A 27335-nucleotide genomic window follows, 5' to 3' on the forward strand; every position below is an offset into this window, starting at 1 on the left:
GTAAAATCCAATTAGCCTCCGTTCACTGCATTTTCACTTAAGACTTCCCTTATTACCAAAATGACCATTTAATAAAACAGTGTCTAGCTAAGAGGTTATTTTTATGTATCAAATGTTTTCAACAGTCCAGGATAAAACAGATGGATTTTTTGAGAGAGAGACAGAGAAAGAGACAGACAGAGAGAGAGAGCGAGAGAGAGAGGAGGAGAGAGAGAGCGAGAGAGAGCGAGAGAGAGAGAGAGAGAGAGAGAGACTGGAATGTGACACTAGACTCTGGCATCACAGTAAGCATCACCATCCCTCCCACGGAGTCTGCTCTCTCATTCCACGCCCTATTGAAATCAACACGGCTCGGGAAATGAGGTAAGAATCAAACACAATTGTAATGCTTATAATAAAATTACATTACCATAATGAATGAATCCTCAACCGTAGAGGTAATATGTATCACTGTTATTTAGCGTTTTCTTTCAATGCTGCATGAAAATGGAGGTTAAGTTGGTGGCGTCGCGAGCCTCAACAAGGGAGAGTGGTCCTGATGCGAACAGAATATTAAGTAGCAGGATGCGTGGAAGTGGATCGTTCTATCTATGCACGAATCTTTGTGACTAAAATGTATGTTACATTTGATCTTCATTGCAAAAATAATGGCACAAAGGTTATAGCTGTCCAGTTGATGCGAATAGGCTAAGGCGGGTGTTGTTTGGACAAGGTCGATTGCAATAGCTGGCCTTATCCAGGTAACGTTATGTCTCGGTTTATGCGAAACTGTAATTGGGCAGATTAGACCTAAATACTTAACGTGTATATTTGGCATTTTTGCGTCGACCTGTGTGTTTTCGTAGGCCAGAATGGATAGTACGTACGCGGTGGCCTATTTGAAGGGTAAATCATTAACGTCTTCAATGGAAGAAAAACTGGAGACCATCGCTGTTGTGTGATGGCCCCAGTCATATGTAGTTGTTTATTCACATTTCTTTGTCAAGGTATCGTTTTTATAACGGTGTTTGTTTGGTAATGTGAGGCTGTTTGAATATTTGCAGCATAAGATATGCATGGGTACATTTTCATTAGGCCTAAACGACACAATTCGCAGCGATATTTGATTTATTGACAATGGAAAGCGAATTATGGGCTAGACATTCGATCAAAAATACGCTGCACCCTACCGTACGAAAATGCATTGTCATTGTGTTTTATAGTAAACTATGCATTAACAAATGTATCGAATTCACATTACGGTTTTGTTGACCGCTATTCTGCTAGACGTATGCTAATAACACATTCTTATTCAGTTAGGGTTAACTGTCTCGCTCTTGGACAGAACCTATCCTGCTCAGGGAGAGACCTTTCATCTACTCTCACAATGCTTTTGACCAAAACGGTACCCTGCCTTCTGGGAGGAGGTTACTTTTTACATTTGTTTGAATCAATCACCCATTCTGATTGTGACATTTCTGGGTAAAATTACATTGCAGTCAAACAAACATGTTATTGCCACATGAAATATGGAGTAAACACAGTACCAAAAAATAGCAAGATTAAGCAAAATTTTTCTCATGTATTCAATAAATTAATCTTTCACTCTCTCACACACACAGCAATGGTATCAGGGCAGGTTCCACTACGATGAGTGATCACCCACTGAGCCTGTGATTATCCTGTGAGTGGCTCCTGGCATACAACTAAAGGGTGTGGCTGTCCCCTGTTAACATTTGGGTTTGTCTCATAGCAGGCCTTCAAACCAACATCCAGAAATTCAATATTGTTTCCTCGTAGTTTTTGTCACTTGACTAGCAGCTGTGTTGTGTGGGTTATGTTGTTCTGAGCTGTCTTGGCACAAACTGTCCCGGGAGGTGAATGACAACACGGGGCACTGCCAGGTTAAACAGACCAGTGATTCATTGCCCCTTCGGGCCCAGAAGCATGTGCCCAAAAAGTCCAGCAACATGTCAGGCACTTATGTAATATTACATAATGTGATGATTTGTTTAGGGCTGAGATGGACCCCTAACTGACCTGGACGATTTTGTGGAAGAAAACAGCCGAACACTTGTGTGTTTAATATCAGTATTTATTCTGTATGTGCATGTCTGTGGACCACGGCGATCCTGAATCAGACGTTAAACGGGGTCAAGGGGGAACATTTTTGTATTTCAATAAAAACTAATATTAAATTGGGTTGTGTCCCTTAACTTGACATCATTCTATAGTCTCACAGAAAGAGAAGTTTCACTGGCAGGTCCGAAAGCATTTTGCATCATGTTTCAAAGAGAGATTAGAATATACTGGATATAACACACTTTATGATGTCTGAAATGACATGGTAAACCGCACCCAGAGAAGCAATATTGCAATTGTCAAAATAACTTTGTTATTTAGGGTAGCATTTGCCAGTCTTCAGTAGCAGAGGAGACTCACTTCTCACGGATGTGTGTTTCTCAATGCACCCAAGGGAATATCCAAATTCAGCAAAGTTGTCGTATTACGAATGTGTATCACCCAATCAAAGTGTTCCTATTTCTATTTTCCAACAGTTTCAGCTGGCAGTTACGGAATCTCAGAAGAAATGCTTCACTTTGGTTCTAACGTCAGTGCAACTGAAATTTAGGATGTAACCATACATTGTAGGCATGCATTGAAATCGTTTGCAGTTGAATACGCAACAAAACATAGCCTATTGCAGCTGACATTTTCAGGTACAATTATAAGTGACTTTCCTCGTTGTTTCTGCTCCAGTTAGGGGCCTTATTTCATTTTCATTATCATTGGATGCCTTCACACTGAATGAATGCTGAAATGCTGATTTTGCTACTGCCTCAGATACAATCTCGGAATGAATGGCTTTCAGCTGCCGGCTAAAGAAACTGACAAAATTAGCCAAAGGCAACAAAGGCTTGCCTTCTTCATCAGTTAAATGCACAACACTAAAAATGATGCTGGAATGCCAGCCTCCGCTCTTGACTAATCATTACTCTGTTAGTTGCTATGGGAGACCCACACACCGTAGTACTGCTGAATATCAGGTCTGACATCGGCACACGTGTGGAACCTGTACAGAGCTATTCCTGGCCTTTTGTCTTCTTGATCCAAGACAGTGTAAACCAAGGGCCCAGGCAGGTCAGAGAGCATGTGGTGTTATTCAGTGGTCTGTTCCACATGCGTATCACTGTCTACATCCGTAAAACATCCGTGTAACTGATGAAAACTAAAACGCAGCGTTCACTCCTGGAAGACATTTCCCTAGGGGTGACAGATCGTTTCGTGCACAGGTCAACTGAGAACTTTGGCAGAGTAGAAGAATGTTACTGAGAGGCTTTTTGGCAAGTGGATGCCAGTCAGTGCCGATGATTACACCGTATTGATTCTTCTCTTAATGAGCGTGTACAGAAGCGTTAGTTCCAGCCGTGACAAGCTGATGGAAAGGCAGTCCAGGCCGTAGGCTGGTAGGTTCAATCAGTTCTGGGCCTAGTAACGACCTGTGCCGTTCCCATTAACTGTAACGTGAGCAATGTGCTTAATATGTAGGTCTGCTAACTATACTGTATACGATGATGATGCTGTGTTATAGCGAGATACTGGATGAGCTGCCCAAAGACAATCCTTCTGTACTTCTGTTGGCAGGATTTCGTTTTTTGGATGTGGATGCTGCCTCTGCCAGGCTTCCCTTAGTGTGTTGTTATGACAGTGTCGTACCTTTTCTATTGACCCCGGAAGGTCTAATTGTCAGTATGGACTGGACTTACACTGGGCTCAATCCCTGGAAGTGGGTTTTGCCACTAATGGAAAATGAGGGTGTGTGGACATATTTCTCATGTGGTGCTAAAGTTCCCGTAAACTGTCTCGTACGTGCAGTTTTGTAAGACTTTTGTGTTTTACTATACATCCTACGGACATTATTTAATTTCATTTTAACGTAGAAAAAACATTCTGTTATATTGTAGACATTCATCAACGCCACGCCACGTCACCTGAGCACGTCACAGCATTGTACAATCCTCATCGACAGCTTCAGTGGGGTATGATCGATTCCACACAATAGGTAAGACAGGCCAAGATCAGCGTAGGGGAGGAGCGAGGATCTCAGGGCGGCCATCTTCTTCACTGGCAGGCACCGTTGCCGTGGTTACCAGACAGTCTTTGAGTGAGCGGGTTGGTGGAGGAAGAAACGCAGCGCGGGTGGGCGGGAAAGAGCACAGGCAGTATTCTACGCGTGTTCTTTGTTCTGGCTTCACACTCTGTCGCCATTCATGGCCTACTTTCACCACGGCAGAAGGAGAAGTGAACAGTCCGTAAACAAAGTAGTGATGACACATCCAAAATGGGGGGGGGCGATAATGCAATTCTGCTGCCTGTTCAAGATGTGAAATACGCCGTACATTGTGTAGTTTTGGTACATCGGTAGACTATTCTTCGTAAATATTTTCCACACAGCAACCCAGCTCAGTGGAGTCCGGTCCCTGACCCGTTGATTTCGCCCCATTAAGGGAATCTGGTTGCCCAAGGAGTCACCTGAGCAGTTTCAAAGGTTTCTCTGGTGCTGATAATTGTCAACCGCAGGGAATTTGTAATTGTTTGTTTTTATGATTGTTAACCATTATTAAACACATAATATTGTTGCTACAGAGTTGGTTATGGTAGATATGCTTTTTACGCAGTTAGACCAGAACTCTACTATTAGTCGATAATTGCTAACAAATTACCATAATTAGTACAAATGAGACACAGAGATGATGAATAGTTTACTTGATTCCTACAAAATCATGACGGACCTCTGACTGCTTAACCCAACAAGACAATGCCCAGAAACCAAGACGTCTGCATGTTTCTTGTCAATCCAGATTCCTCCAAAGCCCACGCAGCCTTTGAGTCATCGTTCGTCAGAAGACAGAGCTCTTGATTAGCCTCTTTGTTTCGCCTCAGTTGGTCGCTGGCTTCACAGGCGCCAGTTGCATCCGGTCCGTGTTGCTCAGACGTTTAGCTTGTGTTGTGTTTCGCATGACCGGAGAGAGAGAGCCTGCAGTTCAGTTCTCTGGCGTGGTCGCAGTACAACATGGCCTTATAGGCATGGGTTACAAACGAGGCTTTGTATTGACTAAACATGGTTATTATTGGAGCGTATGCGTGCACACTGACCACAACACCTTTATTAACGAGGCGTGGTACTCAGATAAGTACTGAACACAGCATGAGAAGGTGGAGCATGAGAACACTGGCAACCAATTCAATGAGAAATACACTTTATTTCTCTCAATAAATAATAATCATTTCAATCATAGATGCTTTTTCTGCGGCTTCACAGAGTACAAACTATCAGTAAATACTGTCCAAGGTTAATGCAATAGGCTAGACAGTCATTAAACACTCATATTACAAAAACCCCTAGGTAGGTCGGCAAACCTAGTAGATGCGTAGGAGAGCTTTTCTTCAAAGGACTATAACAAACATGAGCTCTCTTACAATCATTGAGTCCATTTGGAAAGACAACAATTTTGCACCCATTCTCCAATGGCACACCAACCCTCAAAGAGCAAAGAGAGATCCCTGAGCACAGACATTCAAGATAATAAAGGGCTAGCCCCGCCCTTGTTTACAGTTAGATCCACCTGATGGTTAAACAGAGCTGCAGTGTCCACCCGTCACATTACGTAATCCTAAAATCAATTTTGTCCCCTCCCTCCCCACTCCTCCACAGAGAGGTGGGTTGAACTCTGCAGCTTACGTAGTCTTTAGCTGGCGCTGGCTTCTCCAGGACTGGAGGTGGTGTACATTTTGGTCTTTCCATACGTAGGCATTTCTGAAATGGTATTTAATGAATGGAAAATTCACAGACCATTTGTGAAGTATCATATCATGTTATTGTCATCTGTTTGACTGGTATTCAGTAGCTTTACACTGTAGTTGTTCATGTTAACGCGGCACTCAGCAGGCGCGTCTATAGGACGGGGAGATGTTTTGCAGTATTACATCAATCAGCCCCTGCCACCCCCTCTTTTTGGTTTGGTTTGCCTTCGTTCATCTCCTCCCTTTTATCATATTTTCCAGAGCGTGAAAAGGCAATTGGCTGTTGCCATAGAAACTGTCTCTAACTGTAGCACACCGTTGGTAGGCTCGCCAACACTCGGCTCTGTCTGAATTATGTTCCTCTGGGGTGGGGGGGGGATTACCGCAAAGATTACCCAGCATGCACTGCGGCACCACCAGCAGCAAATAGGCCCGCAAGAAAGAGACACTTCGGGGGGATGAAATGAGAGGAAAATAAAAAAAAGAAAAATAGGAAAGAGAAATAGCCATCACCTGACATCAATGTGTCGATGCAATTAATGCTCTGCCACAGGAGCAATTAAGATGGAAGCTAGTGTGATAACAATAGACCCAGAGCCAGCTTATGAATATATTCCTTTGATAGAAGAAACCTTATAGGCAAAATCTACCAGCTGTATTGAATTCCCTTAGGACCTCTATCTAACACGCCCCCTCAATCTCCTCATTCCGTATCCAGCATCAGTGGCTGCCCTTCAATAACAGCCAGCCACACTGCCTTCAATGCTGTCCAGCAGAATAATGAGTTTGGAATAATGAGTGTGTTTCATGTCCTCCAATTTAAAATGATGAAGAGAGTGGTGTGTTCAAGGCATGGGCATTGATGTGTCCCCATATGTCCACAACCATTATATAGACACGCTGAGGTGGCTTTGTGCAGCCTGGATGCGTATCATCATGCATATCCCAATTTCCATAAAATAGCTCCTTGCTCGTCAGTACATGTGGAAACAGATAACAGAGCGTGAAGGAATGTCACTCACTGATGGAAACATATTGAAAAATACCACCACTCTCGTTGCTCCAGCCCATTTGATTTTCACATTGATTTGCAAGCCTGTGTTTGTGTTATAGATTTTTCCAAGCTGGTGGATGTCCTTGCATGACAAACTATGGCCTGAAGTTCACTTTGAAAATAACAAGCATCTGTAATTGTGCAGTTTGCTTATTGGCAGAGAAGGTATGCATTTTGGCGTAAAGGGAGAGTTCACCCAAATTACAAAATTGCCCATTGCTGTCCTAACCCCTAATCAGCCTATGGACAAAGTTTGACAGGAATCCACGCTTTGGATTAGATTCTCTGGCACTGTTTTGTGTCACAAAATCCCATCCAAGTCTGCATATCATGTGTTTAATCTAAAAAAATGTATTAATATTCTAATTAGTAACTGGTTGATAATAACTAACCAACATCTCAGGAGTTCCTGAAATATGGCCAGTATACCACAGAACACCACACCTGAGGGCTATATCCAGGCGATCGGCATTGTGCTATTCCCAATAAATGTCCTCAGCCTGGGTGTATTATCCAGTATAGAACATTACAACACGTACAATCCAATACCACACCAGTCTTAAATCCTCCATTGTGTTCCACTGTGAGCTTGTGAAGGGGTGACGGACAAACCGGCTGTAATGAAATGCAGCACCGTTCCAGCAGAGAGTTTGCTGCACTGACATTGCCTTCGTGCCCCCCCAGAGCACTGTGGTCTATAGCCTGACCTTTGTGACGCACCAGAGCCTCAGATGCCCTCCCTGGTAATAAAGATGCGTCCTGTGTTGTGCTGGCGTGTGCAGAATTGCCCCTGATGTCTGCAGAGCACCTCCCCCACGGCCCAGCGTTACCACTGCTGGTAGGGAGCGTCATCGCTAGGCCCAACAAAGAACTGGCCCAGATCCTTCAACAGCTCAGATTGGAACGGTGCAGAAATTGAAGTCCGTTCAGATAAGTGTAAAATGAAACGTCACCGTTGAAATTCAATGAATAAGAACATTCTAGCTATGGGTCTTAGCTTGCATTCATGAGAGTAATTCTTGAACAATTTATACATTTATTTATTTTTGTGGTTACCCCTAATTATTCTGTGAAAAATAACAATTATTGCCCCTCCAAAAATGGAGAGGACAGTTGCTCTTGACCTCTGAGAAAAGTAAAACCTGCTAAGATATTTACATTTTCACACCACTTGCAATGCAAACTCTGTCACTACCGTCATAGAATAGTTTTCAAAATCACTGGGTCACAAAATCACTGCATTTTATGCACACTGTCGTACTTCATTTGGTTTTCATTGATGTCAAGGTGACTAGGAGGTACATTTTGTTGGCTTCTATATTATTGCATTAAAGGTACCGATACTGCGATTGGAGTCAGATTTTATTTATTGCATTTAATTTATTTATCATACAGTTTTAATACTTTTCATAAACATTGCAGAGGAGCAACGGCTCTCAGGACACCAGACATTCCTCAAAATGGCTGCATTCCTTCCCTACACTAGCATTCTTCTGATAGTCTGAGGTGGTAAAAATGGGTTCAAAATGTGTGAATTTGACGCAGAGGTCATTAATCTACAGTAGTTTCAAATGATAAGCTATTATAAGTTGATATATTCTCATAAATTAATGTAACCAGCAGTACCTTATATCTTAATGTCCAGTATCTGTACAAATTAAGGATTTTAAAACTGAAACTATAAGATGCTTAAAGAATCCGCAAAGCATTTCTGGTACTTGTGGAAATTCAGGAGGATTGAAAAGGGAAGTGAAGAAAGCTGCTTAGATAACATAGTACTATCTAATAGATTGGTAGTGACCCTCACTGTCTGTTTGTCCCCTGTGTGTGTATTCAAACACATTGCCCTTATTGAACGAGAGTGAATTCAGGCTTGGTCAAGCACAAACACTGATGAAAACTGAGCTAAACATGATTTGACAGATGATTGGGTTCTCTGTGTACCATCTGCTACAAAAAGAGAAACTGCCAGCAGGGACAATGAGTAATCATTTATGTCTTTTACCAGACTTTTTTTTTATCCCGTTTGACTTATTAAATGCATTTAGGGCAAGAGTCTTGCTCAAAGATAAAACAACATATTTCTGCCACCAGCTCAGGGATTCGATCTAGCAACCTTTTGGTTTCTGGTTAGATACTCTTACCACATGGCTATCTGGCACACATAGAAATGGTGGAGCCCTGAGCAACACCCTTGATGAACTTTTCATATTGCAATGAAGCAGATGCTCTTATCCGTAGCCACTAAAAATAGTGAATGCATGTTTTTTGTAAAGTTTTTATTTCTGGACACCCTGTGTGAGTCAAACCCACGATCCTGGCATTGCAAGCATCATGCTCGTATCAAGTGAACCACAGAGAACCATTCGAACCTTTGAAAGGTGTTTGTACTCAGGGTGGTCTGGACTACAGTAATCTTTCACACAGTGAAATAGCCTTAAGATAAGCAATATCACTATAATCTGCCAGAATACCCTTGAAACTAACATCCAACCCAAACTAACTTATATCGCCACTTGCTGTTCTTGCTTGCAGGGACCACAACACCGCCTGAAGATGGCAAACTCCACAGCTTCCTATGACCAGCTGGTCTACCAGGTGGAAGCTCTCCGCCAGGAGAACACCCATCTGCGGAGAGAACTGGAGGACAACTCCAACCACCTGTCCAAACTGGAGAATGAGACCTCCGATATGAAGGTGAGAGGGCAAAGAGGCATCCCCAGAGCTCATGGAGAAATAAGAAAAGGAGATTAGTTTCAGTTTTATGATGTTTGAAAGGTTGATGTTTTAACTTTTGCATTGACTTTTAAGTTTGTTATTTCTTTCCATTCCAACAAAATAATTGAATGACAAAATGAATGATAAATAAGAATTTCTCCATGCCTACATCAAGACATCCCTACATTTTGTTAACCTGTGGCTGATTGCTTGACTTCTAGTTACATATCGTAAAATGCTTCAATGAGAAGTCCAGGCAATTCTACTTCAAATTAAAATGTTCTCAATTCTGGAGGATGCTGTACACGTCATGTATGCTAGTGACCCAGTTTCTCTCCTGAGTGACTGAACATGCTAATGCAGAGTGGCTAGCATGCCTGGCCTGGATGGACGTAGGGTCCATCCAGTAAAGCCCTTGTTACATTAATGATGGCAGTGAGGAGTGAGAAGAGCTGCTGAGGGGAAAGGAAACCATTAGACATTTCAGCTCGCTTAGACATTTTCTCATTAACGATTCAGGCCGCTTGAAATCCCTTTTTGACTGAAAGATATTTCTTCTTTGAAACAGAGTCTTTTTTTCCTCTGTGGCTAAGCCTCTCCCTGGTTTGCAGGAAGGAATCTTGCTCAAGTTTCTGTCAACGCAGTCCAGCTGCACTGAGGGTTTGCTGTTAGATATCCTTCTGTTTATCACCGAAACATCCTAATAGGATATACAGTATGTGAGGATTAATAGGATCTACATCAGCTAAAGATGCAGCGTTATTCTGACTCTCAGTGTGTGCCATTTAATCTCTTGTAGAGTCCTTGCGTTTCCTCTGAAATAAATCAGCTTGATTCTGTATAATCATGCAGCTCTTGTCACCTTTACGTAAATCAAACAGTTACACGGAAAATAATGTCGTTCTTAAAAATGCAGAGGAGAGAGCTGATGAAAGGCAATATTTTATTCACAGGAGCTCATGATATGGTTTATATTGGTAACTGTATATTTTAATTCCCAATGACATAACACTGTGATATTGTAGGTCACTGTCTTGTGCCACGGTTGAATTGAAATGTGCCAGAATCGCTGTTTGTGGAGATTTCGTTTAACTGGCAGAATTTTGAGCCATCTTCAGAGGGGTGAAAGGAGCCTTTGAAATGTGCAAATTGCACAGTGAAATACCATGGAAATTTTGTGTACCTGATTCTAAAAGACATGAGCAGAAAGGTCAAAACACAATCTGGTTAGTAGAAAAAGATGTATGATGGGCTGCCATCTTAAGCTGTAATCATAGGTGCCAACCTTGAATGCATGCTGGCCCACCCTATCGCCTCAGATGCTGTGCACATGCCCAGATGCTGAGCACAGCTGGATAATCCCTGGCTAAAGCCTTTATATTCCTGAGGTCAGCTTGAGCTATCAGCAGAAAGGAGAGCCCACGCAGCCAGACACTGTTGACAAACGGACGGTCCGTCCAAAATACAAAGAAAAAAATAATTTTGATGGAAAAACATCGATTCAAGGAAATGGCTTGGATTTTACTTTGATTTGCTGTAATTTCTGCTGTGCTGTTTTACCTTTACATCTCAGAAATGGACAGAAAGGGGTGGACATAAATAGGATATATTTTTGTTGCTTTGCATTTTTAATCTCTAGGAGATCATCGTTATCCCAACAGCTTGACTCATTAGTAGGTTTACTAGTTGCCCACGACAACAATTTAAAGTGATCTGGTTTCAGGTTGGACACATACCGTGAATTAGAAATATATTTTTCTATCTAGGGAGTTCTGAGGGGCCTTCAGAACAAACTGGAGCTTGAAGCGGGTACTTTGGCCTCCTCCGGGAGGACTGATGTGCTGGACCAGCTCAAAGGTACGTAATGTAACACAGTGCATTATTTTTCAACCATCTCAATTTTTTCCTGTCTGTATAATAATGTACACAGCAAACAAGTGAATTCTGAATTTCACCGGTTCACAAAAAAAAAAATATATATATATGTCCAGAAATATTAATGACTCAACCTTTCAGAGTTGCACATGGACCTGACCAACTACTATGAGCTGAAGTACCAACCGCACAACCTGCGAGGTCTCCCAGACAGTCTGACCAACCTGGCGGCGCCATCCACTGACATGGATGAACGCCTGGCCAGCCTGCCTCCCTCCTCCAGAGCCAGGAGCCCACTGAGACCTTCGTCCCGCCAGAGCTCCTCTCTGTCTGGTGAGGGCGCAGCCGTGCACCCCGGACACACATACCCCATGGACGGTATCCTGGCCAAAGCCATGCTCGGGGATGGACGCATTATGGCCCAGCATCTGGAGGAGCTCTACAAAGAGAGGTTAGCATTTTGCCGTGATTCATTCCGATGTATGTATTGTTAGAAGTGCCTCCTTACTTTAAAGATGTCTTTAAGGCCTTTAAAATATTACTTTAAATATGTTGGTTTGGGGGGATGGCAGTCAGGTTGTCAGGTTGCCAGGTTGGGGAGGGCATAGTCAGGTTGGGAGGGGCATTGTCAAGTTGGGTATGGCATAGTCAGGTTTGGGATGGCATAGTCAGTTTGGGGATGGCATAGTCAGGTTGGGTTTGGCATTAGTCAGTTTGTCTGGTTGGCATTGTCTGGTTGGGGGTGGCATAGTCATGTTGGGAGTGGCATAGAAGGCAATGATTTCTTTGCTCTAGTGACTGCCTCACTGGAGATAAGAAACCAGAAAAGGAAACAGTCAAGCATATTTCAGCAATTAAAAGTGATAAATATTATTGCACCCGCTGGACTCAAATCCAGGTCTCCTACAGGAGAGGCAATCTCCTTAACCACTACACCACAGTGCTATACAGTTGCAGAGTATCGGTATAGCATCTCAACCATTTTAACAGCTTATTTGCCAGTAATAGGCTTACTAGTATCTACTAACTTACTACTTGGAATAGTCATAAGAATTGAGCGATTTTTTGCGAGACTGTAGATAAACTATACACTGCCAAAGCTATTTCATTTCATGGCACAAAAACATTCGGTTTTCTTTCATTCACGAATGACATTGATACAACAACGATCAATATAGGTGACGATAACTGACTTTTTTGTCAAGTGAAAAGATGGAAGAATCGTGGAAACCCTAGCCTATATTACCCCCAAAAGGTAATACACAGATGCGTACTTCGAAAATCCACCAGAAATAAACGCAATTTAACTGTAAACCGTTTTAGTTTAGTCTTACTATAACGCAGCTACTGAAGGTTGTTGCCAGCAAAGTATTTGTCTATCCTGACTCAAAAAGCATGTACGGATGCGTACTTCTAAAATCCACCAGAAATAGTCGCAATATAACCGTAAACAGTTTTATTTTAGGCTTCCTAAAACGTAGCTACTGAAGGTTCTAGCCAGCTAAGTGTTTATCTATCCGGAACAAATCCTAATGCACAATTTGCTTTGACGAGATTCGAGTACAGGACCCATTGTTTGCAGGTCCGTGTCTCTAACCAGTATGTTATTTATCAAGGGGTAGCCAGCCATCCAGCAAGAGACAATCGCTCTTCTTGGCCTTCTCTGCTTACATGGTCTGGCAAAAATGGTGGAAAAAAAAATATTTATATATATATATCATTCACAATAAGTTGTTAGTGCCATCAAAAAGAAAGTGAGGTGCTATGAATCCCCGGTGGCGTGGTTTATGTGTTGTTAAGGCAGTGTGTGTCTTTGTCTTCCAGAACGATGCTGCTGAGTGAGATAGATAAGGAGGAGCGGGAGCGTCATTGGTACTACAGTCAGCTCCAGGGCCTCTCTCAGCGACTGAACCAGCTGCCGCGCATCGACACAGTGAGGAATACAACTCTTTAGAAAGGCTTTACATAGTGTAGATTTCAGTTCTTATCACTGCTTTCTTGTGCGCTGAATGTAAAAAAAAAAGAAAAAAAGAAACGAATTAAAAGCTAGCAAACCTTTCCTTCAAACGTAATCTTGCGTTGTGTGGAAACTTATCCCGTCCTTATTACAGTTCTCCATACAGATGGATCTCATTCGCCAGCAGCTGGAGTTTGAGGCGCAGCAGTTACGTTCCGTCATGGAGGAGCGCTTTGGAACCAGCGATGAAATGGTCCAGAGGACGCAGGCAAGAGAAAAGGCCAATTCGGTCTTGGGAACTTCAATGCTGACAGAACCATTCGCCAGCTAATTGCATGAATTACTTACTATCCAAAATAAGACCGGGATGATAAAGATCCCCCACCCACAAACAATGTTTGGACAATGTTTCTCTCTCCAAAGTATTGCGGTGGCGTACATAAACTCACTCACTGACCATCTGTCTCTAACTCTTCCAGATTCGTGTGGCTCGACTGGAACAGCTGGAGAAAGAGTTGCAGGAAGCCCAGGAGTCCAGAGGGGCCCCGGAAAAGAGCCTGTGTGAGGTGAGATTCGGGTTGAACTACTTGAGACTCGGGTTAAACTTTCATTAACTGTGCCAGCTGAGAAATTATTTTGTGGACGTACAAGAATACCACAGAAATTGAGATATAGGAGGATGTTCTTTTTTCCAAAAATCTCTTTGTATTACAAACACGAAAGATGACCAGGATCATTTTCTTTCTTGTGTGATTTATTTCAAATTGTCCATCACTTCAGAAACTGGGTGAATGTATATGATATTTTTAAGTTTTCCTCATCCTGTGGTTGATTAAAAAGATCTCGATTTCCTCTCCTGCTTCTTCTAAGCACTGCTCTGAATGTTTTATATGGGCTTTGTAAACTAGAGGTTTGCGATCACTAAGGCGGATGTACAACTAACAGGTGCAGTGGCAGAACGTAGCCTGAAACACTGGAACAGGCAGAAAATAAATGATAGAAGATCTGATGTTTGATGTGCCGAGCGGCATCTCATACTGATGGTTGGAAGACTACACAGGCACATCGCCATGGCGGATCTACAATAAAAAGTCTATGCCTACAAGCTGCTCCATCTCTTTTAATATTGATGAGAAACACAGAAGAGAGCATTTTGTTTTTGTTGGAAACCAACGCACAGTGACTATGAATATAACTGGGGGAATTTGCTGGTTAAACCAGGTTTAGAAATGAAACTAAAATATTCTTCATATATTAATTAATAATTTTACTTGAGGAGGTTCCACTTAGGATTAATTAATTATTAACTTGTTTGAATAAATAATCGTAGACAATTCAGTTGAGGCCGTTTGATAGTTCATCAGCTTGAACCCAGGCATACCTTTGACCTAGAAAAGCAGGGGTCCTGTAAAACAATGAATTTTACCCTTTTTCACTGACAGTTGGATTGGCCCTTAGTGGTATTCTGTTTAGTTCAGAATATTTAAATAGCATGTACTGTACAAGCCAATTATGTTAATGAATGTGGTCTTTGATGAGTGGTATGTATCTAATTAGGACGATGCAGTGTGACTGTACACAGGCAACCGTGTCATATAGTAGGATCTACAGTATAGCGTGTGAAACTGTGTTCACCTTGTAACACATTGTAAATCCACTTTTATATTAACCTTGAGGAGGCTGAGCTAAGCTGCAGCACCCAGACACTACCCCCCCCATTCCCCTCACCTTGTGCTGCTCTCTGGCTGCAGTCTCCAGTGCTGCCATGTTGCTATGCAGAACGTGGGTTTTGCCCCTCTTTAGCTGAGCTCCCATTGGTCGCTCCTACGATAGAGGGTGGCGTTGCTTGGGCACGGCAAGCTTGGCACTGCAGAATCCTGCTTTTTGGTCGCCCAAAACAACGCTGATCGGGTCCCAGACTCGTCTGGCTGTCTGCTGCGGTTCTGTAGGAGAATAGCAATGAGCTCTCTAGCACCAGGATGCAGGGAGAATTTGAAGTAAAACGAAGATACAATAGACACATTGTTCTGTTTATTTTCTGGGCTGTTGTCATCCATGTTGCAAGCCTTTGCCAGTGTTTGAACTGCGCATTTCATTTCAGTGTGGTAAAAACCACAGCAGATTTAATTAATCCACAAAACAGACACATTTTGCATGTTTGTCTTCTCATCGGCAAGATAACACTTCATTGCTTACAACACAGAGCTATTCAGACAAGCATATGACACCCTTTGTCTAAAAGTGAATTTTTGGTACACACACTTACACAACCACACAAACACACACGCGCACACACGCACAGTTACCATGGTGATGGGCTGGTGGGATGAAAGAGTTGATAAATGACTCTCTGAGGATTTGCAAAAGCGAATGTTGGTTTGTCAAATGCAAATTGAGGGTCTGTAAGCCAGATGAGCCGAGAGATATCTGTCTGCAGTGCCAAGATGAAGATACAGAGAGAGAACCTAAATGTATTAATGGCAGTTATGGTCTATAAATAATCTATTAATAATTTTGTTCATTTAAAATAATTATAAATTTTTAATGATCAAGGTTTTTGTAATATAAATGTAGATTATTTTCCTTTTGATATATTGAGTAATTACAGAAATATATTTGCACAGACTATAATTTTTTTTTAAATCAAAAGTTAATAAACAAACTGGGAAATTAAGTACTTATTTTATCTTGTTCAGACAAAGTGGTTTAAAATAACCGCACCACAACTACACCAATTTATTTTAATTTTCAGATCTCTAGCAGTGAAAAGCCACCCATTTCTGAAACTGAGAATGCGTCTTCTGCATCTGCTCTTGATGCACAAGGAGATGGGAGCAAAGTAAGGCCACCTTCATCACACCTTTCATAATGATGAATGCCTATGCTATGCAGATGTACAATGCACTCTGTATTTTGATGGTTTAAATATACATGTAATGATATACAAAATATCCTACTAATTTCTATAAAAGATTGAGGCATATCAGCTCAACGTCCTTTAAAAAAAGGTCAATAAATGAATGAATAAAATAAAGGTAAATTGATTAATAAAACTGTGTCTGTGTTTCGGATCTGTGTTAGGTGGAAATGGTGTTCTGGCTGCTCTCCATGCTGGCCAACCGGGACAGGGAGGAGATGTCCCGCACTCTGCTGGCCATGTCCAGCTCCCAGGACAGCTGCTTTGCCATGCGCAAGTCTGGCTGTGTGCCTCTCCTGGTGCAGATCCTGCACGACGGCCCAGGCGGTGGCGCGGACTCGACCGGGAGTGCTGCGTGCAGCCGGGAGGCCCGGTCCAGAGCAAGCGCAGCGCTGCACAACATAGTGTACTCCCAACCCGACGAGGGCCAGGCCCGGCGGGAGATGAGGGTGCTTCATGTGCTGGAGCAGATCCGCTCGCACTGTGACAGCGGCTGGGATTGGATCGAGAGCCACGTGGCGACGCCCTCCCCCAGAGGTGCCACAACCACAGGTTAGTGCGGGAAGGGGGCGGGGACATTTCAGGAGATTAATGTCGTCTTTATAGTAGACTGTGGATTATGCCGTGAACGTGAGAGTAATTCCAGGCATCTCTGTGTCGTGCGCAGAAATACCAGAGCCTTTGGAACCCCAGATCTGCCAGGCCATGTGTGCTGTCATGAAGCTCTCCTTTGAGGAAGAGTATCGTCGGGCCATGAATGAATTAGGTTTGTGAACAACACATCAACGGGGAATGTACCGTACTTCCGACCCAGACAACAAGGCCCAGCCATACAGACAAATATTCTATATGCCTGAATTTGTCGCTGGGTTTGTGATTTGCATGGCCGGTGTTTTTGGGTTCAGGGGGCTTGCAGGTAGTTGCAGAACTGATGCACTTGGACCATGAGCTGTACGGAATGCAGAACGATCCCATCAATATGGCACTGCGACGCTACGCGGGAATGGCGCTGACAAACCTCACTTTCGGAGATGTCGTCAACAAGGTAAGGCAGGAAGCCTCTGAAAGGTGGGGCCGGATTACCCAAAGTGCCCCAGCTCCAGGTGGGCCCAAGCTGAGAGCAATACATGTCTATGTGATTTTTTTAGGAATATTTTTCACCAGGATAACTTATGTCTGATCCATATTTTACATAGGCTACTCTCTGCACCAAGAAAAGCTGTCTGCAGGCGATCGTTGCCCAACTTGCATCTGATAGTGAGGAGCTACATCAGGTACAATGTTGACTACTTCTGTGTAAATACTTCCACAATAATTCATTCTGTCGCCATATCAGGCCCACAAGACATGACAGACAAGACATTTGGTTTTATTGTATCAAATTAACGTTTTCAGCGTCACGTGTCTGATGTGTTCTATTATTTTCTCACAGGTGGTGTCCAGTATTCTGAGAAATCTGTCATGGCGGGCAGACATCAACAGTAAGAGGGTCCTTAGAGATGTAGGGAGTGTAACGGGATTGATAACCTGTGCTCTTCAAGCCACAAAGGTAAGACCACACCTAGACAATTTGAACAAACCACGCTGGCAAATGTAACAAAAGCACAATTTAAAGGTAATAGATTTACAATCTCAGCAAAATATTAATATCTAATGCAATGTTAATGCTAAACCCATTTCAGGAATCCACATTAAAGAGCCTCCTCAGCGCTCTGTGGAACCTGTCAGCACACAGTCCTGAGAACAAGGTAGCTATTTGCTCAGTAGATGGGGCTCTTGGCTTCTTAGTCAGCACCCTCACCTACAGATGTCAGACCAACTCACTGGCAATCATCGAAAGCGGAGGTGGCATCCTGCGCAATGTGTCCAGTCTTGTGGCCACACGGGACGATTACAGGTATTTCCACAGATGTGATTATTTATCAGTGCAACTTTTTACTGTAATTTTCATCAAAATCCAAATTAGGTAATTTAAACTTGTTTGTATACTTAACATATGTTCCCCATATTTCAATACAGGCAAATCCTCAGGGACCACAATTGCCTCCAAACACTTTTACAGCACCTGCGCTCTCACAGCCTGACCATTGTGAGCAATGCTTGTGGGACCCTTTGGAACCTGTCTGCTCGTAGTACCAAGGACCAGGAACTCCTCTGGGACCTGGGAGCTGTCAGCATGCTGCGCAACCTCATCCACTCCAAGCACAAAATGATCGCCATGGGAAGTGCCGCAGCTCTACGGAACCTGCTTACGAACCGTCCCCTCAAGTATAAGGATGCGGCGGTCATATCTCCTGGTTCTTGCATGCCCTCGCTCTACATGAGAAAGCAGAAGGCGCTGGAGGCCGAGCTAGACGCAAAGCATCTGGCAGAGACATTTGATTCAATTGAGAAACAAAGCAGCCCCAAGCATCCTAGCATCAACAAGCCGCTAAGGCATATTGAGAGTCTGGCAAAGGATTATGCATCTGACTCTGGTTGCTTTGATGACGATGAAGCACCTAATGTCACCAGTAGTCTGGACACAGGGAGTTTTTCCATGCTCTCCATGTTCCTGACTAATTCCAACTTTCTTCAAAATCAGGTGCGAAAGAAGGACAGTGAACCAGAAAGAGATGTGGAACCCCAACAGACAGAAAACAAGAGGCAAGCATTTCCCGAAGATGAGGTATCTGTTGCAGCAGAAAAGTTGGCAAAAAAGATCACCAACACTGTGGCCAAAATTGATAAGTTAGTGGAGGACATTACCATGCATACATCTTCGGAGGACAGCTTCAGCCTCAGCTCGGAGGACCACTTTGCGGACTGGCCCTATGGAGCTGATGAACTTCATGAAGCCAGGGCCAAGTCGTGTTCCCCCTGTCGCCTCTCAGATACAAGCAGTTTTGCACACAGAGAACGTCTTAGCAGAGCTCATGCTCTCTTACGCCTCAAAACCACCCATGCAAGTTTGTCCACTGACAGTCTAAACAGTGGCAGCACCAGTGACGGCTATTGTGGCAGCAAGGACCAGATTAGGCCCTCAGCAAGATCAGCAACAGTTCAAAGAAGGCCTAACAAGCTTGATCTGAAAGGGGCTCATCAAGAATATCTTAACATCAAAGCTCATGTACTCAATGAAACGAATCAGATTGATGTCCCAGAAAGAGATTCAGTAGACAATAAAGTAGAGAAAATACCTGAGCTAAATAGCACAGAAACAGAAAAGAGCCAAGAGATGCCCTTGCAAACACCAGTTAGTGCATCAACAAAGGTGTCTTCTGACGTCAGTATGACTTCCATAAAGCTGTCCCCTTCTTACCAACACATCCCTTTAATTCAAAGTGTCGCCAAGTTCGGTGTTGCAAAGACTGCCATCAATGTGCAGGCAGCTCAAGCTATGAGGAGACAAGCATGGGTCCCAACTGTGATGACTGGGGGAAGTTTAACCAAGTTCTCTCCAATGAGCTCTGCTAGAAGTCCAAACATTGGACCAATGGAGACACTGCAGAAGTATTCAGTGGAGAACACGCCAATCTGTTTCTCACGATGCAGTTCCCTGTCTTCTCTCTCCTCTGGTGATGAAGCTCTAGATGGGCAGAGTCAAAGTGAAAATGAGTTAGAGAGTGACTCATCACTTGAGATCCTTGAAGTGGAAGATGGGAATCTGGTAAAAAGGGAGGAGGAGAATGAGACCCTGGAGGATCTTAGTGATAGCCAACTACTGGTCACTGATTCAAAAACGTGTCCAAGCATTGGTTCTGATCCTATGGAAATTCCATGCCCCACCAAATGTGAAAAGGTGTTTCTCAGGGGTGTATCACCAGGCATACTTGAAGACAGATCACCTTCCAGTTCATCCGAGAACTACATCCACGAGACCCCACTTGTGATGAGTCGCTGTAGCTCTGTCAGCTCACTGGGTAGCTTTGAGTCACACTCAATTGCCAGCTCGATACTTAGTGATCCCTGCAGTGAAATGGTCAGTGGGACAATAAGTCCAAGTGATCTTCCTGACAGTCCAGGGCAAACCATGCCCCCCAGTCGTAGCAAGACTCCATGCTTTACTGAATCAAATGGGCCAGAAACCCAAAATGCCGGCATGACAGGGCAGTGGGAAAGCAGCTTGCGCAAGTTCATGGAAATTGCCGACTTTAAAGAAAGATTCAACCTGCCTCCAGATTTGGACATGATTTATTTTACAGTGGAAAAGCCAACAGAGAACTTTTCATGCGCCTCTAGCTTGAGTGCTCTACCACTTCACGAGCACTACATTCAGAAGGACGTGGAACTGAAATTGACCCCCTTACTCCAGCAAAAGGACAACAATCCAACATTCCCAAGGCCACATGGAGATAGAGATGACAATCAGCATCCTTCCTTTATAGACCAAGGGGAAAGATATAGTGAGGGCAATTCAGATGATGATATAGAAATTCTCAAAGAGTGCATCAATTCAGCCATGCCTTCCAAGTTCAGGAAAGTAAGGCCCTCCCTCATCTCCACTTTACCCACCCATGTGCTAAACTCCCAAAGTCGAAAAGCTATACCCGTTTATATGATGGTTCCTAACAGTAGCAATCAGAGGTGCACAGGGAGAAGGATTGTAATGCAACAAAAAGACTTACACCATGATGACTCATCATACACTGATTCTGCTGAGGGCACCCCTGTCAACTTTTCCAGCACAACGTCGTTAAGTGATGAAACACTTCAATACCCAGTGAGGGACAAGGGGGAAAAAGATTGGAGAGTTATGAATACAAACAAACAGGAATTTCTGGATAATGAGGCGAAGAGAATTGAAGACCTTCGGGTTTTCTCCCACACCCACAAGCCCACAAAAATAACCAGTCAACCTGGCATACCGACCAATCAAATGAGCCGGTCTATCAAACACGTCATTCCCACTCAAAGAGTACTGATGCAGAGCAAAGAGGTGGCTGATAGAGTGGCTAATCAGAGAAACCGTGATCAGTCTCCCAATCAACAGCAATCAAGGCAAAAGCAGGGACAGGTCCTGACAAGGAAACTTGATCTTCCTGTAATAAAGCAAAACACAGAAGGGAACCAAAACCAGAGAGCACTCCAAGGGAATACGGCTTTTCAGTCTGTGCGCAATGCAACGGCTACTGAGGAAGCCATTTACTGCTTCTACGACGACAAGACAGACAAAGAGGAAGAAGATATGAAAAGGACTGGGAGAAAACAGGTGAGAGAATCCAGCAGGAACACTCTGTCCCGTAGCATGACCAATATTGGTCGAATTGACAATTCCCAGACAAGACCCAAAGGCTTTAATAGGATCAAGCAGAAACTAATTATGGATGAAACACCCCCATGTTACTCACTCAGTTCATCTCTTAGCTCTTTGAGTGACGCAGAATTTGAGGAACACCAATCGAAAGCCCAGCAAGTATGGGTAAAAAACAAACACAACAAGATATCTAACCAGGTCCAACAAACCAGACCAATGCACATTCACAATCAGTATGAGGAGCAAAGCTCTCCAAGCTCAGTGAGTATGGATTCAGAGGATGATCTTCTGCAGAAATGCATAACATCTGCAATGCCAAAGCAGAGGAAGAAGCTCTCTGCAAGAAGGAAAGCAGAGAAAAAGCAGAAACAAAGAAACAACATGCAGAAAAGTGGATGGAACAATGAACTAGACTTTGATAGTGATGACATGGCATCTGATAAAGACTCAGACCTCAACAGTGTTGAATGGAGAGCAATACAAGAGGGAGCCAATTCTGTTGTTACAAGGTTACAAGCATCAAAGTCTCAAGAACCATCTTCTGAAGAGACAGAATCTGTACTCTCATTTATGTCTGGATCTAGCTTCACTCCTAAAGAAAAGAAGATATTTAAAGATAAAAAAGCAAACAAACCCCTGGACTTTAACCAACGTAAGCCAGTTCCAAATCTGCCAGTGGTCTTTAGAGGTAGAACAGTGACATACACGCCTAAGAAAGAGACTAATCTTTCACAAATCCCTCCTCCAAAGAAGACTACACCTAAAACAGATGCTCCAAAGAATCCAGACTTTGCCCAACAGAGGTCAAGGAGTCTCCACCGTTTGGGACAACACCATGACTCCACACAGTGGTGTTTGCCTAAAAGAAGCTCAACCCCACCGCCGAGGATACCAAAGAGTTCATCCTCTGGATCATCTCAAAGTTCTACTCCATCGAGACAGTCCCAGAAGAAAATAACTTCCCCCTCACAAACAACTAATAAACATGTTCCAAAAAAAGATACCACTCCAGCAAGTCCACCTGAAAGGAAGGGACGTTCCACTGTTCCTTCAAATCAGGGCCCTAAATCCCCAGCACATAAAACACAGAAGTCACCTGTCAGAATTCCCTTCATGCAGAATGCAGCAAGACAGTCTAGAACTTTATCACCATTGGTTACCAACCAACCCACAAGTGTCAGCCGACAAAACAGTCAGTTAACAGGAAAAACAATCCCTCCAGCCAATCGTTTTGACTTGGTACGCATGACTTCAGTCCATTCTAGCAGCAGTGAGTCTGACCGCAATGGTTTCCTGAGACAACTGACCTTCATCAAGGAATCAAAGTCTATGATGAGACGTGATGGTTCATCCTCACGTTCAGTTCCTACCTCACAGCACGCATCGCCCAGAAGAGCAATTCCAGGTGCTCCTGCAGTCTTCCTCTGCTCATCTCGATGCCAAGAGCTGAAGGCAGTTGCTCAGGGACCAAGAAGGTTGCAAGGAAAGGGGCCGGGGCCAGGGCCAAGGCAAGAGCCAAAACAGGGGCAGGACCAGGGCCTTCAAAAGCAAACTGTGGCGCTGTCCAGAGGTTGTTCTAGTGACCGAGATCTCTCAGTGAAACGCCCAGCCAGGAGAACCAGCTCAGAAAGTCCTTGCAGGGTGCCTCAGAGGAATGTGTCTGCAACCAAGCAGCAGGAGAGAGATACCATCAAACGGCATTCCTCATCACCCAGCATAAACATACTGAGCAGAGTAACTAGCCGCTCCTCTCTACGTTCCTCGTCCTCTGACTCAAGCGGCCGAGCCAAGAGTGAAGATGATACAAAGAAGAAGCAGCAGAAAACAGGATCACGCCCCAATGACAGAGTCACCTGGAGGAGAATTCGGGATGAGGACGTTCCTCAAATATCGAAGAACACTCTGCCATCTACAGCACTGCCTCTGTTGCCTGTTCCTGAAGGGAAAAAACCCAAACCACCAGCACTGCCAGGGAAACTGCCGACCATATTACTTAAGTCAAGAAAGACAAGCGATGCCATAGTCCAAACTGAGGATTTCTCGTCCAACAAGACCAACTCAAGCACCTCTCCAACTATTGAGACTGCTCCAGTAATCTCAGAAGAGGCAGCAAGACTAGTCCTCCTTAGAAAGATCAGCATTGCCTCTGGCCAAGATGGAGACTCAGATGGATCCCTAAAGAGCTACAGCACAGCCTCTAACTCTTCAGAGACTCATACAGGTGGCGTTGGCCATTTCCGTCAGAGCTCGCCTAGCAAGGCTGTTAGGGTCACCCCATTTAACTACATACCCAGCCCAATGGCCTGCTGTCTGCAAGACGCACAGAGCCAAGCAACAATAAATGAAAAGTCATGTGAAAAGTTGGAGGTGTAGTACCTTCTACATAGTACCATATGTACTTCTGCACAGTACATGGTAGAAAAGAAGAATCCTGTGTTCCTGATTGAAACTAACTCTCAGGTGGATTAGTTGTGTTTATCAATCTTTTTTACCTCGGGTATTGAACCTTCTTTTTCCTCACAGCTTCACAAACGTGTCTTTAACAAAGAACACTTGTCATTTCAAATAATCTGATCCCACATACCATTCATGCAAGTTGGATGTATGTATTAAGGCAGGACTTGAATGGGTAGAATAACACTATCCATTATAAAGGAGTTATGGGGAGTAGCCTAATCTCATACAAAATGGCGGTGCACTTTTTTGTACTTTTTGTATTTGTATATAAACCATTGCCTGTTAGATGAGTAGTGTAGACATGACAACATACAAAAAACAACATTTCCTGTGGATTTTAGGATATTCAGCACCATCATCAAAACAAGGGAAGGACAATAAATGAAAAATGATATGCAAAAATATAGAATGAAAACTCTGGAAGATTTGTGTATTTTTGAAAAAGGTACTACTGTGGCTCAAAACTAATTGAAAAGACTGCGGAAATCCATCAAAATATGGACATCATCTTATGTATAGTATTTCTTATGTACTCACATCTTGCTGCTTTGCTATCGCCACACTATTCACTATAACACTGTTAGCCTTCACTTTTAAACCACTGCAGGAATTATCATTGCCAATATCTAACGTTAAACAATCAGTACTGCTGGAACTCTGTGTTGTATTCTTAAAAGCAGCATTGTAAATACATACAGAGATACAGCAGAACTTTATAAGCTTCCCAGTGAGCCCAAAAACAACTATTTGTTGCTCCTTACAGCATGCTAAATACACCTATATTACACCTGTTAATATTGTGGATGTTGGACATAAATCACCTTTTCCTCATACATAATTACTTACAAAACCCAAAAACAAGAGTCTGACATGGGAACAAACATGTATTTATAGTCCATCTGCAATGTGGATCACGTGTCAATGAGAAGATGACATGCTCATCATTGATGCTCAACATACAGTAGAAGAACGGGCTAAATGACTGTATTTCAACTTATTAGCTGTAAATGCCTTTGTCAATTGAATGCTATTACATTATATTGGTGTTTGCCTCTAGAATCAGGTATACTTAAAAGTAATCAAAGAGCAGGAAACAGAAGTTGATGGCTGATGGTCGTTAATAGAGAAACAACTGATGGTCTACAGAAGTGTCCTCGTACAGAAACTACTCTTTAATGACATTCACAGAAATGTGTTTATATTTGCTTAAGCGTCTTGCTGTCCGTAGTAGGTCAAAGAACTCAAGCATTAAGACCTTAGAAATTAAAATGAATATTCTCTGTAGTTGTAACATCACCTGTTCATGTTCTCTGAGAGATGTAACCACAGAAACGGCAATTCAATGGAGACAAGTGCTTGGCAGAAATTAAACTAATCTGGTGAGATTTTCATGTAATTTAAGGGCTGTTTATTCTGTTTAAATGTGCAACGTTAAATGTAATATTTCCAAAGCATGTTTGAGTGATGCAAGCCCTTTTGTCACACAATGGCAATTTCTAATGTATAAACAGCCCTTAAAGATTGGTAGTGAGTATGCAGTACATAGGAAAGTGTTGTCAGAGACAGTATTGTTAAAAGTTTGGAAAGATCCGTACAGCTAAAATGTTGTACACTGTATGTACCGAATCTGAGAAAAAGGTCCAAGATTCTTCACCATGAATGTCATAGACCTTGTTTACACCTGGCAATATTTAAACTTATATTAATTACTTGTAAGCACAAAATTATTTGTTAACTGGTTGTGACCTCATTAAAAAGTATAATAAAGTTACCTGCTTAGGTGGAATAGAAAGTTGATTTGCAATAGACATGACTTGGAACTGTACTGCTCTAAAAGTTAGGGTTTTTCCTGTGAAGGCTGGTGTAATTATTGTATCAACCACTATTACAAACAGAATATATGAAGGACCATAGGTTGAATGCACGGAGGACATAATAGTGGGTGATATAACACATCAGATATTAGGGTCAAGAAATGTCATGCCAGGTGTGAACGAGCCAAAGGCAAATGGTACCATGTGATATAGGCCAAGGAATGAAAGTCATCATAATAAATGTTCTCATCAAATAAAATGTGGCTGTGTTTCAAATTCATTAGACTTTTTCTTGAATATATCAAAACAGTAATGTTTTGAGCACAATTAGTCAAGGCAAAAACACTTGATTACTAGGCCCCCAAAGCAAACCATGTTTCTAATTAACCTCATTAAGAATCTTAAATAACTCTATGGGCTGTATAAAACAAACAACACAAGCAATGAGCTATCATTGTACCAACACATGAAATACATGGAACTTGGAGATTTACGGGAATTAACCTAAATGTCACATTTATCAAATTAATGTATTTCCTCAAAATGTAATTGGTTATTGGCACCACCGTTTTCAGTAGTTTGTTCACCCTTACTTTGGCAACTTGCAAGATAATGACAATGATTCTTGTCCTCCCTTTTTCAATAAGAGAATGGAGAACTCATTGGGAGTATCCAGATCCTTGACTGCTAACGGAATCCCCTCTTCAATTCAAACCATGTTTTCAATGGCATCAATGCGAGTCTGTTGATTTAATTTGTCTATTGGAATATCAGTAGCAGTTTAGCTTCAGTGTTATTCTGTTCTTTCTAAGGGCTAACCAGGGATATTTGCAAAGAAAAAAATTATTTGTCGTAACATTAACATCTGACCTACTTTTCAATGGTGATTGAGGTGAAGGAAATGGCCTGAAGTTATACACTTTAAGGTGTAGCAACCTTTCATTTCATATTCATTGTTTACATTGTAGTGTAAAGAACTTGAATTCACGCCCTTCAAGTTAAAATAGTCACATGAACTGGGCTTAATATTCCTATAGCCAGGGGTTAATTTGGAATTTGGGAAGTGGTGGGAGCACGACTTTCTACTTTCCAGTATTATATAAAAAATGTATCTGCGGGCACAGGAGCTCAGCTGCCCCTAGGTGTCATTTTGTTCATATGTGCAGTAGCTCAGCTGCTGCTGGCTCCCGCCCAATTTTAACCCTGCGTATGACCAATGATCCATGAAGCCTAACTTCATTCAGACAAATTGAATCATACATATAATATCAATGTGAGATTTAAAGACAATTGGTCATGGGAACCCCATGTCACTGCCTCATAGTTAGCGGAGTAATTGCGAGACCAGGGTTTGAATCCTGCTCGCCGATTAACCCAGGGTTCCTGCGGAGGGTGATGCAATTAGCAAGCAACGTCTGGGTTTGTGGGGGTTACAAATGTAATATGGTTGCTTCCTTGTGGGGCTTGGTTGCCTGAAAGCTCAATTGAAGTTGAAAGGACTGAAAGCCTGAAAACGCTAAAGG

At 42.8% G+C, this 27335-nt stretch overlaps 1 protein-coding gene across 3 annotated transcripts; it reads left to right on the forward strand.

Annotated features, from left to right (window-relative positions):
* The first annotated feature begins 277 nt into the window (after positions 1 to 277).
* apc2 (APC regulator of WNT signaling pathway 2) lies at positions 278 to 26092 on the forward strand. Of its 3 annotated transcripts, none has more exons than XM_020049384.2 (15): positions 278 to 363; positions 9374 to 9535; positions 11323 to 11413; positions 11573 to 11882; positions 13256 to 13364; positions 13543 to 13656; positions 13868 to 13954; positions 16141 to 16227; positions 16470 to 16857; positions 16973 to 17071; positions 17211 to 17350; positions 17502 to 17579; positions 17738 to 17854; positions 17988 to 18202; positions 18325 to 26092. In XM_020049384.2, exons 2-15 carry the CDS (start codon positions 9395 to 9397, stop codon positions 23912 to 23914), a joined length of 7566 nt encoding a protein of 2521 aa, XP_019904943.2. In that variant the 5' UTR covers positions 278 to 363; positions 9374 to 9394; the 3' UTR covers positions 23915 to 26092. The 3 variants fall into 3 exon arrangements, with proteins under 3 accessions (XP_019904943.2, XP_019904944.2, XP_034149726.1); XM_020049385.2 differs by having other exon boundaries at positions 13555 to 13656; XM_034293835.1 differs by lacking the exon at positions 278 to 363 and having other exon boundaries at positions 9333 to 9535.
* Positions 26093 to 27335: the final 1243 nt, after the last annotated feature.

Source organism: Esox lucius, chromosome 8, assembly GCF_011004845.1.
Source record: "Esox lucius isolate fEsoLuc1 chromosome 8, fEsoLuc1.pri, whole genome shotgun sequence".
NCBI lineage: Eukaryota > Metazoa > Chordata > Actinopteri > Esociformes > Esocidae > Esox > Esox lucius.

Excerpts from the sequence above, each read along its gene's own strand:
- apc2 (XM_020049384.2), top strand. The coding sequence starts at position 9,395 with ATGGCAAACTCCACAGCTTCCTATGACCAGCTGGTCTACCAGGTGGAA. Across the intron at positions 9,536-11,322 it reads ATGAGACCTCCGATATGAAG|GGAGTTCTGAGGGGCCTTCA; the intron begins GTGAGAGGGCAA and ends TTTTCTATCTAG. Across the intron at positions 17,580-17,737 it reads ATAGTGAGGAGCTACATCAG|GTGGTGTCCAGTATTCTGAG; the intron begins GTACAATGTTGA and ends ATTTTCTCACAG.